The sequence below is a fragment of the Cupressus sempervirens genome, chromosome 4 (genome assembly GCF_028749045.1).
Source record: "Cupressus sempervirens isolate cs-2001-9-10 chromosome 4, ASM2874904v1, whole genome shotgun sequence".
NCBI lineage: Eukaryota > Viridiplantae > Streptophyta > Pinopsida > Cupressales > Cupressaceae > Cupressus > Cupressus sempervirens.
The window spans coordinates 172,988,419-173,004,097 of record NC_143121.1 but is presented as its reverse complement, the minus strand read 5'-3'; the positions used below and the strand labels follow the sequence as shown (position 1 = coordinate 173,004,097).

The window sequence follows — 15,679 nt, the reverse complement described above, 5'->3', positions numbered from 1 at the left end:
AGAATCTTACAACATCACTCTAAACCTTAATGGTGTATTAAGCAAGTTGAGTGATAGAGATTCATCGCCTCCTCCACTTACTACTTTCCACACTTACAAACTTTAGTTTTAATCTTTATTTCGTATTCTAAACGTAACATTATTTGACTTTTGAAATATAAGAATATAAACACACATAACAATATTTACACTCTTACTTCCCAACGAATAATATGCTAACATATTCATCATGGTTTTTTTTGTAACACCACCACAATAAAATTGAACAATACAAAGAAAAAAATAGGAAAAGAAATCTCATGGCAATAATAAACATTAAAACACCCATTCTAATCTCGAGGTATTTACGAAATATGTTATCTCCTGACCAACGCTTCGTTTCCTCTCCACGGCCTAGGGTTTTAAGCAAACGTAAATAAACCTCCTCGTATATATTGAACTACACCTTATTAGTTTGCCACTGTTTCTCGGTGTCTTGGGAAGAAGCTGCCCTTTTCTGCATAGCAAGCAATATGCCTTCCGTTTCAGCGCCTACAGAAGTGGAGGAGGAAATCCTCGCTGCCCAGTTGAAAGAACAGAAGATTCAGGTAGCCAAGTAGACGTACTCTTTCTGTTTAGGTTTTCTGATCAACCACTTCATTAAGATGCCTATTTTTATCTTTTTTTCTGCGAAATGTTTAGGTTTTCTAAATATCCATTTCAAAATAATGATGATTCGTAGCATTTCCCTCTCCTTTGATTTTATTTGCTTGACACCCAGCAAAAGCTTTTTTAAAAACTTAAACAGCTTCTCGAAAAAATAATAGTTACAAATTTATTATATTGAATCAAGAAATCTCGGACTCGTTTGAATTCACGAATTCTGTAATTAGGTACCATCGATCGTTTGTTTAATATCTGTTGAATGGGTGCTAAATCGGATAAAACCTATGTATAACTAGTGAGTAGCAATTTTTTTACATATTTCCCTTAATCGTTCTTTAAAAAGAATCTCATCACCGAATAGCTCCTGTATTTGCGAATACTAGAAAACCATTTCATACATATATTAGATTCATAGGTTTAAAATTTTGACGAGAGTTGAAAGGGAAATGTCAACCTTGGAAAATCCATAGATAGATATTTATATTATTAAAAACATTTTTGGATTCTTTTAATGGTTGTGGGAAGCAGAGATTTGGTAAGTTGCAGGCACTTATGCATCAACGGAATTGCCTCAGCTTTCCAATTACAATTTATTATTATTTTATTCTGTTTTGTTGTTGCCAGATGTTGATTACATTAAGATGTGACACCATATAATTGGAATGAGTGCGCTGAGAGTTTAGTCTCTTACAACGTACATAATTTCAGCCTTTTACTGCATTCTGCAAGTGCCTTTTGCTAATATCAAGCCCTACTTAGAAAGCCAGAGTGGCTGTTTAACTGAAAATGTGAGCTGGACAATTGAGCCTCTATTCCTATAGAAAATACATAAGTTGCTGAATCGTGAACCTTTACACATCTGGGATATGTGTTTTTTTAAATGCCAAAAATTAAAATGTTTAGTGATTCTAGTTTGATATACATTCAAAATTATAATGATATGTTTCAAAATTTGAAATTTGTAATGACATTGTTTAGCATACGTACTGGTATATGACATTCTAAACTTATTTCTATTTTTTAGCTGCATATCCAAAAATATTGAAATTACTTTGAAGATCCTTACTGACTGCACAAACAATGTACACATTAATTCCCAAAGAACAGTTATATATCTTTGATATACATTCAGACAGAAATCCAGCAAACAGATGTAACTCGCTGTAAACTCTAGTATTCAATTTGTACACAGCTGATGATTATATTGGTACTCTATAATTCGTACTGCACCCTGAGGTTTCTGTCCTCATGATGATTAATATTTCTGACAGAAGGATTTCGTCTTTTTGTGATAGCTGCTCACAGCTGCTGCAAGTGCATGTCCAGCCTAGGAAAAGGCACTGGTTTTTTTTTCATCATTCAATATTTAGTGAGATTCTATAGGGGTACAATTCGGTCTTCGACAATCACACTTGGGACTTTAGCTTTGCAATTTTCATTCGGTTATCAATATTCTTTGTTTAGTGTTAATTTACTCTTAAACTCAAGCAACCTAAATTAATTATTTTCAGTACCATAATTACCTTTTGGCTTAGTTACCCTGTTCTCCCGCTGGCCCTTTCAACCAGGCGAATTTTGAAGTGGTCCTGGTCCTGTTTCTCTTTTGGGTTCCACTTGGATTCTAACACAGGCAGGTTGGTTCCTCCAGTCCGAACCTAGGTTGAACCATTGTAAAACCATGGAAGACCCAGGCAGATTGAGAGCGAACCAGGTACAATTCCACTGAGAAACATTCTATCATTTAGTGCAGAAAATGATTATTACAGAATTTGAGTAAAGATTTCTAACATTTTAAAATTTAAAACAAATTTTGCTGAAGTTCAGATATTTATTACTGCAAATTAAACTAGCCTCAAGATTTCTTCCAGTGAAAATTTTATATCCAATTGCTGATAATGACCCCTGTTTGATTAATTGGAAGCTCTGTATAGTGAAATCATATTTTAAACATCAAACAATATCTTCAATAGGTGAAGGTAGTTGCAAGCTACTTATGTAACATTTTTCAATTAGGACATTAATTACAAACAGCAAGCTCTCTGTACAACGAAAAAGTAATAAGCGTTTGACAACTTGGAAAGTAGGAATGTTATTAGTGCAGCCGAACCCATTGACATTGGTACTGTTTGTGAATCAACTAATGGCTTTGATGAATAAGAAAAGGAAGAAGAAGATGAAGGTTTAGATAATCCATTAGATGATTGATATGATATGATAGATTTTAATGATGTCCACGAGACTAAAGTAGTCTATGGGACCCATGCAATCACCCTCCCGAGTCAAGAGCGAAACTAGTCAGTTGCAAAGTTTTGGTTAACTTGTCTCTCCTACTCTGAAGTTTGATAATCAAATCCGCTGTTCTCTTCACTTGATCTTCCTCGAATAAATAGTTGAAGTCCTTTTTTTGTAGTATTTTTGTATAATCAGATCTGATGTCGTTGTAAGCCAAGCACTCCTTGACAAAGTGCTGCTTTGTCTCAACTGTTCCCATATTACAGAATAAACGTGTTTTGTCTGCCCACTCTTCCTTTGGAACTTGCCATCTACCAGTTTCACATCGCAGCTGATGTGAACTAGTTCTAAGTTGTTCCATCAACATTTTTGCTTTCCAGTTAATAGGTGCCCTTATATAGGCCTTTTCATCATGGCTAGAAGTGGGATTAAATTCTTTAATGTAATAAGATTTTTTCCGCCCTATGTGTCTTGTCCACAGAATATTGCGAAATTTTTCATTGACGAACTTATTTATTTCTTTAATGTTATCTGGGCAAGTTTGGATGTTGATATCCCATTTTCGCATCCATTTGTCATTTTGCTTCATCCATGTGCTTTTCCGCCTCAAGTTTTTCTTCTATAACCAACTTGGGCCAACGATGTGTTTCCAAACCTTGGGTTTTCTTTAAATAGCTTAGCATCCAGACCAATGCGACGGCTTCTAATGGAAAGGAACCCACCTCCGCCAAAAGGATTTCATACGGAACTGTGGTCTTGACTTTAAGATTGCATGTGATGAAGTGTTATTGAATTCTTTCTACTTGCCGCCATTTCTGTTTGGACATACTATCGCCCCACACTTCACATCCGTATAAAATAATCGGAGTGACCAGCAAACCAAAAAGAGTTTTCATGGTCATCCAATCCCATAATTTTGCGCTCCTGCACTTGTTTTGTAAAGAGTATAACGCCTTCCAGCCCCCTTGGATCCTTTTCGATTTGCAAGTATCCCAATTGAGTTTGTTATGAAAATCGATGCCCAAGTATTTTGTACTCTTCCACAATCTCAAGAGGGTTATCCTCAAACAGGAACTCGTCTTGTATGCCCCTATTCTTCTTTAGTGAGAAGATCATAATTTTGGTTTTGCTAGTGTTAACTTGCATTCCTACTTCATGACAAAAATTTTCTAGTGCTTTCAAGTGCTCTTTCAAACCTTTAGTTGTTCTAGCAAGAATTATGAGATCATCTGCATATAAGAGCAATCTTATCACAAAGTGGGCCAGCTGCACCCCCTCATCATTGGTCTTGTTTATCCACTCTTCTAACTTGTCAATATAGAGCTCGAATAATGTTGGAGAAAGCGGACACCCTTGCTTAACCCCGATGTTGCTGTCAAAATCTTTTGATAGCCCTTTTGCCGTTCTGATTTTAGCTTTGACCTGCTCATATAATCTATAAACCGCTGACCTAAGTTTTTTAGGAACTTCCAACTCTACCATTCTATCCCATAGTTTATTACGTGGCACTGTGTCGAATGCTTTTTTAAAGTCCACGAAACAACAAAAAGCCTCGTTCCCCGGAGTGTCCCAAACTTTCTCTATCAAATGTCTGAGAGTGATGCCATGATCTATAGTAGAGTGTTTTGGTCTAAAGCTTGCTTGCTCTTTTGCACGTTTGCCTTCTGTTTCAGCCCAGTTGCTGATTTTTTGTTCTATCAAGCTGCCAAATAACTTGCCAAATAGTGGATTGATCATGATGGTCGGTAATTAGAAGGATTGTTTATATCTCCACTTTTGTGGAGTGGGATCACCACACTTGTTGTCCATTTTACAGGGAAACCTTCTCTATTGACACTGTTGAAAATCTTAGTGATGTGTGGTGTGAGGGTTTCAGCACCCCATTTTAAGTATTCAGCTTGTAGCCCATCTATATCTTGCGCTTTAGCAACAGCTAACCTCCTTATGCCTTGAATAATATCCTTTTTGCGGAATAACTCCCCTGTAGTCTCTGTTTCCATGGTTCTACGTTCTCCTAGATCACATTCGTAGAGAGTCTTGGCATATTCCAGCCATTTGGTTCCTGTTATGTTATTCTCTATCTGAGTTTTTCTCTGTTGAAGCTCTTTCCAAAATTTTCTGGGGTTGTTTTTACCAAGATTAATCAACTTGATTCTTCTCTTGTTCACATACTCTTCTTTCTTCTTTTTAAGCAGCTGATCATACACCTTTCTACTTCCTCTGTTCATGTTCTTTTTCCAATTCCTTTTTGCCATTTTGCACTCCTCATCAAACCAAGGATTGGCCGGAAAAGTGTTCTTGGCTTCTCTTGTGGCCCTAGATTTTTTACACTCCTCCAATGCTTTAATGATAGTAAGAACAAGATTATCTTTGTCCATGAAATGTTGTTTATTAGACTTAGAGATGGTTTCCCGGAACCTTAGACAACCGCAAAAGAGAGTTTTGGAAAGTATCATGGTTTTCTTGTGTCATTAAAACTTTGCCGGTCGGAATCATCTTCCTCTTTTGTAAAGGTTTTGGAAAAATATGTTGATCTTTAAAGTGAGTGGCCACCCTTATCAAGGTGGGGTTATGATCAGATTTTAACTCCATGGGGCAATCCTCTATCTCAAAGTTAATTATCTTTGCGACATAGTCTTGCGAACATATAACATAATCAACGACACTTTGTCCATTGTATCTTTTGCATGTGATTCCACCTAATCTAGGCCACTTTTCCATACCATTGCATATGACCATGTTATATAGGCAGCATAAGCCTAGTAATTCAGCACCAAAATGATTAATCTTTCCTATGCTATCTTGTGAAGATCTTTCCTATTTTTGTGTCCCTTCTTCTTCGAGCCAAATTGGGTCTTTGCTTTCATTGTAACTCTTCTTAAGATTGAGAGTTTGGTTGTTTGCTGTTCTAGCATTGAAATCCCCTATTATCATTATTTCGCCTAAAGAGCTAAAGGCTGCTATGTCTTTTTTTAGTGCAACGAACGGGTCTTCTTGATCCAATCTATGTTTTTTATACATTTTTGCTCCTTTTGGAGCGAAATAACAGACAGCGACCCTTGTAGAAATCTGATTCTCTGTTATTTTTATCCAAATATACTGCTTGTTTAGATCTTTTTTCTCTAAGTTTACAAATCTGCTCCAAGTTTCTTTTATTAGAACGGTGATGCCTCCATGCCCCTTACCATTATCTATCTTCTCATTCCACAGTGATACCTTCTTATACCCTTCAAAATTTGGAACCCTACATCCATCACGTTCATGAGTCTTGGTAAGCATAATGATGTCATTATCTTTAGCTATCGGCCCTAACCCAGGTCCTCTTCTCCAAGGATAACCTCTACAGTTCCAGCTAACTATAGTTAAATGTGCTTGGGTGGGCCCGAGTTCCTATTTATTGTGTGTGATTTTGTCGCTGGTTTGGGCTTTGCCATTTTGTAGCCACGCCCACTTGTCGTTTTCTCTTGCTGTTTTCACTTTTTCCCATTCCTTCTTTCTTCTTGCTGAGTTACGGTGAGGTCATCATCAAGATATATGTGTGTGCCTCTAAGAAACTTCCTCTTGCTGAAAATGTTGTTTTTATCCCCTATATTCCTCATTGTCACTCTAACATGTCTGTCTTTGCCTCCTCTAATCCATTTTCTGATTCTTTGTGCTTGTATGGTTGTTCCATGCTAGTCTAATTGGTCTTTAAAGAAGTCTTTAACTAAATTCGTTGTTTTCTCCTGTTCTCCATAGTCTCGTAGCCCTTTGACGACGATATTTGTTGCTTTCTCATTTCTTTCTTTTTCCTCTGTAATTTGTCTTCGAACTTGTTTTTCTATGTTGTCAATAGGAGTGTTTGCTGGCCCTTTTACTATGTTAGCCCATGATCTAATTTCTTCGATTTGTTCTCTGAGTTGATTTTCTTTTATTTCCATATTGGCCATGGCATCTTGTATATTTTTCATTTGTGGGTTTTTGTCTGCTTCCGTAGCCTCTCCTTCTCCCGTAGTACTTGCTGCTGTCCTCTTTTCCCCTACTTCTTTCTTTAACAATATTAATTCATACTCTCCTTTTTTCATATTAAATTGCAATTTTTGAATTTGTTCTCTAAGTGACTTGACCTCTGCTGCCAGCTTTTAGTTATCCTCAGTAACTCTTTTCATTGTGATACTTTCTATTTGGCTCCTCTCTTCAAGTGCCCACACCCTTTCATTCATAGCTACTAAATCGTTCACAAAGATGTTTGGATACCACATCATAGGTGTCCTTGTGGGGCTGTAATTATTTGGTAGCCCATCCTCCACTGTGTCTATCACCTGAGAATTATTTGTCTTCCCTTTACCGTTAATATCTCTGATATTATCAAACCGCTTAATTGTTTTAGAGATTTCAGTCGGCCTCAGACTTTGTTCTCCCTCCCTTGCACTGTCTGGGGTTTGTGGGATCGGTTTCAAAAGTAAAGCTGCTAACTTCCCTCTTTTTGCATTTTTAAACTTTTGTATCTTTCTCCGCCTAATTATTCTTTTATATTGTTTGGCATTCACATAGATGTAGTTTCCTCCTGTGGGTGGTCCGCTGGCTTGTGATAAGCTTAGAGTGTTTGTGGGTAAATTACCATTTGTCCCTCCAAGATTGAATGAACTTGTGTATCCGGCTGAGGGTCCTGGAAGAATGAGGAAGCTTCCTTGATTCCACTTGATGATGCTGCTGTGCATTAAACTATCCCTGTATGCCAGGACGAAGCCACTATTACCAGAGATGTCATTGTGTTTCGTAGCTTCTTCCAGACTTGTTTGCTGTTCTGCTGTTACGAGTGCCCTGACTATCTGATTCTTTGCCACCCTGTTACTATCAGATCCTGTGTTTTGCAAGGTGGACCCATCAAGTTCTGACTGTGCCTCTCTTATCTTAGGTTGATCAATCAATGATACTTGTACAAGTATCTTCTCTGCAGATGTTTTTGTGATTTCCTCATTTGTTCCTTCCATGAGGACCATAACGTTCCCACTGGTGCCTTGTTACAGATTTTTTATGGTGTTTTACCGTTGTAAATTTACCAATGCCAGGAGAAGTAACAAAGGAAGCCTGAATAGGTGCAAAATCAGATGTAAGAAAAAGGGAAAAGGCGTACCTGGGATCTGCCTGTCTGCCTATTGGATGCACATGATGTTGTCTTCAAATGGAACCGAACTGGAGCCCACTGAAAGAGAGGGACACCATAGCAAACAAAATCATCATCTAGAAGCCTGCAAATATGGATCCACTAGTAATAGCAAAGCCTTTAGCACTGGATGGTCCCACCGGTTGCCAAGACTACCGACCAAACCCTTAAATCTGCCCCTGCACTGGTCAGCTGATGGAGACCGCGTCCTTATTTCCTTTTCTCCCTCCTTATTTCCTGTCCTGATCCTGTGCCTTGTGGACCCCGTGCCTTGCAGGTGTCTGCTGGATGCGGATCAAAGTTCTCCTTGGTGCACTAAATGTTTTGTCCAAAAACAACAGCGTATCAACCCGGGAATCCGACAGAGTATGATGCTGTCGCTAGAGAACCTGCCTGTGCTGCGCTAGAGAACCTAACTTAGTATAAAGTTCTAAAAGTCAAAGCAATGGTACTTGAACTTGATATTATTTTAACATTTTGGTGTTGATATAGATATTGTTAATATTTCATGCACTTTAGCAGTTTTACTTCTCTTAACTTATATTCTCAAGTATATATATTTAATATTTATATTTGCTTTACTAATGAATAACTTTGTTATTTACAGAACTGCGATTGTAGAGTAAAACAGTGATAAAGATGGACTGGCAAATATTCGCTGCAAATAATAGTGAAGAAGACTGTTTTACTGTTTTTGTGTTCTGTGTATTATCTGCAGAACATTCACCTGACATTTATAAGATCGGAGGTGGGGATGTCATGGTTCTGATAGGCATGACTCATTGCGAAGTCTTGTCCTATTAGGGTTGTGACTTCCATGACACCTTTGATAGGTTGTCTGTTCATCATAAACAAACAATGACTAGATGATATAGCGCTGTTGGTCAGTATGAGTCATTCGTTAATTATTATTATTATTATGCAATTTGAGTATGAATAAAATTATGACATTATAATCTTTATATTATATTATATATATAATATATATGTGTGTGTATATATATATATATATCACATTTAATTTAATTGCATTACACACACACACACACACAAAGTTACCGATTCCTCCTCAGTAACCCTGGGTGCGGAAGATGGTGTGTGTGGATGCCTGGTGTGTACGGAAGCCCTGTGGATGCCACCCACAGGCACCCAGCATCCAGGCAAGGGTTCCTGTGCTTTTTACTTAATGATGTTTGTGTCTTAAGAGGGAAAATATGGGATTGATGATCTTCTAGTTTGGCATACTGTGCTAATATGTCCAGGCAGACTGTGAATTGATTTTTCTATGGTATTGTGGCTGGCCAAACTATTAATACTTCTGTAACTTTCCTTCATTGGTTGGGCGTCTAGTTGTCTATGGCAGTTGACAGTTCTGGGCAGTTATTTACATGTTATCCAATGATACTTACAGCCCAGATGCACATGAGTTGCATATTAATATATATCTTGGTTCTATTTGTTGTTTGAACTGTATTTGGATGTCTTGGTTCAAGGTGTCATTGCTGTTAATAAACAGATTTGTTAGTAATTGGCCATTTTTGGGCATTGGCATAACCCGGATTTCTTATTTGAAGTCACTGGTTTATATATATGTGTAATCATACACACATCCATACGCATCCGCATCCCCCCCCCAAAAATCCTGCATCCTGCAACTGCTTCTGGTGCCACATCCGAATCGGTTACTTAGTATATATATGTATTTTATATCACATATATATTTAATATATATCTTCAATGAGACTTTATCCTGACTGAACTGTAACATTAACAGAGATGATGCTATGATTACAAGGTTATGGTGTTTTTGATGTTTTAATGATTCTACATGGAATTTTAATCTTAATTCATTCTTCTAGGCTACATAGATATGTATACATATATAACTCCATTTCATTGAACCCCAAACCCAAACCCCATCTCAAAATTTTGCCTTACCAGCGAACTGGTTTTTTGAACCTGAACTTGAACCGGTAACTTAGTCTTTCAGTGTTCACTTACACACAATTTTCTGGCAGCTAGCTGATCCATCACTTCATCTTTTCTCCTACAGGTACATACAGCTATGAGATAACTACAAATGCATCATCCTTACTGACTGTACAAATGCTTTTAGGAAATACATTCTGCTTTGTAATTTGATGACAAGTTGTACACTTCTTGATGTACTTTAATTACCTTCAAGGTCATTCCAAGAGAGTGTTTCCTTGATTTGCATTTATGTCCTATAGATTTCAAAATGTTCTGCTATGGGTGTATTGTGTAATGCTTTGGAGTTTCTCTTTTCTTTCACTCCTCAGACATTAAAAGATTTTGTTCTGATACAAAATAAGCCCATATGCAATCTCATGCTTTCCATTCTTCATGCTTCCTATTTAAGTGATGGTACCAAATGCATTTTAAGCATATGTTGTGATGATAGAAATCTTGTAGTCACCTGAAATGGCGGAAACAGAATCATCAACTACATTTTTTTTTTCACCCTTTCATATATTTATGATTAGTAGACTTGGAGTTTACTTACTCATTTTTGCTAGTTGTCATTAAAGTCTTGTAGGCCCAAAATTAACTTCGAGTAGTTTTTGCCAGAGATAGACAGCAAACTAGTTGCTTTTTGAACTTTGTCAGAACATGTATAATTGCATGAATCATCTTGTCATGGGTGGAAAGTCCTTTATTTGTATCTTTCAAGTTTTGGCTTTTGAATACTCCGTGAGGCCCTTTTTGCATTAATATGGCTGGATCTCCCTATTTTGAAGCATCACACCCTACAACAAAAGGTTGTGAGAAATGTGGAATGGTAAGTATAGGGCAGAGTAATCATCACTTAGTTTATTAAAACATCGTATTTACTTTTTTCCAAGCAAAGGCTCATTTCTTTATAATATTTGTTAATGTTGTTGATAGTATGAAAACCCCTCAGTGATCTTTGTATAGTATCTGCATAGGTGAAACAAAACTCTTAGCTCTTTTAGTGTGGTAGGGGGTGGTCAATCCAGAATGGCATGAAACATTTGCTTATCCATCTGCATACCTCAACAACTAATGGCATGGTCTATGTATAAAATCTTCCTGATGCAAATCTCATACTATGTTCCTTTGTAAAACATAAATTCTACACAAACAGAGCTTGTTGCCCAAAATTCCTATGGACCGTGCCCAGGTGCATTATATGATTATCACATGTTTTGCAGTATCTCAAAATATCATATAAAAATATAAAAACAAACTTCCCCAATTGACCACTACGTAGTCAGATTTACAGTTGGATCTCAAATCAATATTCTAGAAGTTGATTGTCTCTTGTAACTTGTAAATTAGCTCATTGATCCTAGGAATGAGATGTTTGACTTCATTGTCTTTAGACTTTCTGTAGTATATACACATTCTCATGGTGTATCATGTTTTTCACCATACCGCCAATGCAATAAAATGGTTGGAGCTAGGTTTGATGTGGCTCATTTTCAGCAATTCATTAACAGCCTTTTAGTCTCCTCCTCATATATCCACAGGTAGGAGTAAGGAGTGATGTGATAGGCTTTAAGTGTGGTTCTTGCTCTATAACATGTTGCACCTCCATTTAGTGGTAATCCTAGAGGCATATCACTAAACACTGATTAATGCTCATCATAAGAGTTTGAACATCAATGGAATAGCTATGTTTCTTGCTAGCAGATGCTTGTGCAAGCCCGTCATTTCCATTGGCAGACAAGATATTTGCCTTGATACCTCTGTAATGACCTTCAAACAATAGGCACAAAAATACTACAACAACAATTTGTAAATCTTCTTTGTACTTCCATTTTATTCTCTGCTGATAGCATTTGTTCAAATGGAAATATGGCAAAAATTTATACAAGTTACTGGGTACTGCAGTATTCAAACTACATACACCTGACGATTCTATTACATCTCATGATTCTATTAATACTCTAGAATTAATACTGCACTCTGAGGGTTTTTCTCTTCACAATGGTTAATATATCCAGCTGAAAAATTTCATCTTCAAGCCAGAGCTGCTGAAATTCCATCCTTGGAAAAGAAAATCAAGCCTCTATCTCCTTTCCAGCCCTATTGTATCTTTTAATTCTAGCAATCCTAAGCCAATTGATGTTGGTTCTATAATTGGTGGTTTCTAACTGACAATCAACTCCCCACAGTATGCAAATTTACAATATAACTACAAATTTAACGTCAGTTTTGAATTAACAATAACTGGCAGACGGAGTCTCTGCAATGAATACTTGGTCATATGGTTATAAACAAAAGGCTTCTCCTTTCAAATGCCAACAGGGATTTGGTCACGACTCATATTTTTAACTGCTAATAATCTCAGTGCTGTGGATCGAGTAAAAAAGTGGACATTACATTGTCTTAATGCACAAGAACAAATGCAATAAGAAATAGGCATCCCAAACTATTACTCTACAGAGGAACAGGTAATTGGGGACCATGATCAGATGCTAAAGTGGATACTTGTTTATGAGATGGATATCTGAAACTGGCAAGAAATTGAGTTGTATCTAAAAGGAGCAATGTTTGGTTGAGTCTTTATTTTCATAAATTAACTACACTTCGATTAACATTTATAATCTGGATCTGGGGAATGTTTGTGGCTTGGGAATTATAAGACTGATTTCAGTACATAATCTTTCAGGAAAGGACAGGTGAGTATCGTATAGTAAACAGTCTACTTAATCTTGTAAAATTTGGATGTTTTAGTACTCTATGGAGTTCTTTCACATAGGCGTGCTGGAGTGCTTATGGTGCCTCAGGAGGAGGAAATGACAGCACATATCTGTTTATGTTGAAAATTGTTTCTAAATTTACCCAGCTAGGTTAGGTTACTTATACTGGACACCTTTTACCACTCATAGACAAAGGAACCATTTTATCTGGAAGATGAGATTTCTAATGCATGACATATAGCACTGTTGTCTAGCATAAGCTATTGACGACCCTGAACTGTTAATCTCGGCCTGTTAAGTTCTGTCACAACCAGAAATAGTGATTTGCTTGTATGCATATTGTTCATGGTGTAAGAAGTTTATGTCTAGATGCATTGGTAAACTGAGCATGATATGTATGTAGCCCCAGTAAACTTTGGAATGTTCTCACAGTTTTTAATTTTTTGCTTTCAATTATTTGAAGTCTGATGAGGCAATCATAGAAGATGATAAAGATGATGATGATGATGAAGACGACGATGATGACGAGGATGACAATGATGAGGATGATGCTCAAGGTAGAAAGCTAACTCTACGTTTTTTTAAGTTTTAAATATTAAATATTTACATTTATATTTCAAGTGGTTTACTCCACCTTTTTTTGTAATCTACATTGTTTACTTGTTTCAAATTCTTTCAGGGGAGCAAGGTGCTGATGGAAAGTCGAAGCAAAGTAGGAGTGAGAAAAAGAGTCGTAAAGCTATGCTAAAGCTGGGGATGAAACCTGTTCCCGGTGTCACAAGGGTTACCATAAAGAAAAGCAAAAATGTTGGAACTAATCATTTTTTTTTATTTTAATTATTATATAGAATAACAAACATATGGATAGGATTTTTTTCTTCTATTTAACTTGAATTTTTAAAAAATAATTGTGCAGATTTTATTTGTTATTTCAAAACCCGACGTTTTCAAAAGTCCAGCTTCAGATACATACATAGTCTTTGGGGAGGCTAAGATTGAGGATTTAAGTTCTCAGTTGCAGACACAAGCTGCTGAGCAATTCAAAGCTCCTGATATGAGTCATTTAACCATGAAGCCAGAGTCATCTAGTGCTGCGCAAGAGGAGGATGAAGAAGTTGACGACACTGGTGTTGAGCCCAAGGATATTGAGTTAGTCATGACCCAGGCCGGAGTTTCAAAAGCCAAAGCTGTCAAAGCTCTCAAAGCTGCTGATGGAGATATTGTTAGTGCCATCATGGACCTGACAACCTAGTAGGAATCTTGTTATCTTTTAAGTAATGATTGTCATAGAGGGACTGCACTCTATTGTTTGTTGCCTAGTCACTCTACGTGATAGTTTATAATATTCAGAAGGAGAATTGCCTCCTTTAGGATGAATGAGGTAATTAATTTGAACAATAACTGATCTTATGAATAGATTTGAGGTTGAAAATTTATTTTTATGATAGTTCAAAAAATCTTTTTTTTTGAAACTCTTCATTAGAACCACATATATGAAATGCTCTCAGCTCCTCCGATTGATTGCTTAAATTTTTTTAATAAACCTTTGCGGATGCAACGCAGGTTAAGTGCAGTCAAAGTCCACTTTGTTGGGCCACCCTGATTATATAGAAAGAATATGAATTCAAGTTTTTGTGCCCTTTGGCCTTTTTGTATCTCTTTTAACTTTAAAAATCTGTGGGCATTGAATATTTAGTTGGACTTTTTGACTTCACCAGATTTTCAATCTTGTTCCTTATTAGCAGGCTGGGTTGTTCTACATGCATTCCATAGACTCTCCTAAGTTCATGATTAATTAGGCACAGTTTAAGATACAAGGATGTGCTTATTACCGGTCAACATTTTCTTTCTAATGCAAGGATTCAATCCATGTAATGCTTAGACTTTTTAGTAGTGCACATCCATATGTTACTGTGCCAGGAATACGTTTAGCAAATGGTTCTGTTTTGCAAACATTTTCAATCAGAACTTGGCTATCATAACAGCTAATCTATGATATGGTTATATGTGCATAGCTAGTATCTTCTTATCTTGTTTTAAAGTAAATTATATAGAAAGCAGGTCACTTTTGTTCTTTGGTTTCTGATTTTTTGAAATTCCTAAATTGAAGGCGACCTATCTGAAGGATGACTAAGACCCAGATATGAACAGAATAATATCTGGCTATGGGACCAGTATCTTCTTATCTTGTTTTAAAGTAAATTATATTCTAGTTAGACAGCAGGTCACTTTTTGTTCTTTTGTTTCTGATTTTTTGAAGTTCCTAAATTGAAGGCGAGCTATCTGAAGGATGATGCTACCACTTTCCTAAGACCAAAATATGAACATAAATATATCTGGACATGGGACCATTCTAGAAATGCAATAAATTCCAGACTAAGGATTTACCTTGACAGTGCAAGTTAATTAGCTGCAATTGATCATATAGCAAATGTTGTGCGCCCAACTTATGAAAACTTATGGCATCTCTGCCATGCTTTTCTTAGCATTGCTGACTTAATATATGATTTTAGTTTTCTTAGAAATGTTATTTTTGTTTTGGTTAGCGTGTTCAATACACGTTTATCCAGGTTTTTGAGCATTTTAAAATTTATACACCTTTATCCAGGTTTTTGAGCATTTTAAAATTTAGTTCTTGGCATCTTGTATATCTCACTCGGTATGCAGTGGAAATCAAGAATTAAACGCCAACTTCTAAATTTTTATAGAATACGATGCAATCAGTAGTTGACATTGGAATGTGTTCCGTACCATATAATTCTGTGGAAATATTTATAGCCTAATCATTATCTAGGAATCTATCGTTTACCCCTTCTTTTATTAGATCACTTATTGCACTATTCTTCTTTTGCACATGTATCTTTATTTGTTCTTTTGCTCTTAATTTAGGCACTGATAATGGTGATCCGTTTTTGAACAGAATCCTGATAGCAATATCACAATTTGACTTACTATGAAAATATCTCCT

General features: G+C 36.5%; 1 protein-coding gene across 1 annotated transcript; it reads left to right on the top strand.

Moving 5' to 3' along the window:
* The first annotated feature begins 459 nt into the window (after positions 1-459).
* LOC149560532 (nascent polypeptide-associated complex subunit alpha-like protein) lies at positions 460-14,153 on the top strand. Its single transcript, XM_089824718.1, has 4 exons — positions 460-587; positions 13,175-13,268; positions 13,391-13,518; positions 13,628-14,153. Exons 1-4 carry the CDS (start codon positions 513-515, stop codon positions 13,961-13,963), a joined length of 633 nt encoding a protein of 210 aa, XP_089680844.1. The 5' UTR covers positions 460-512; the 3' UTR covers positions 13,964-14,153.
* The last annotated feature ends 1,526 nt before the right edge of the window (positions 14,154-15,679 follow it).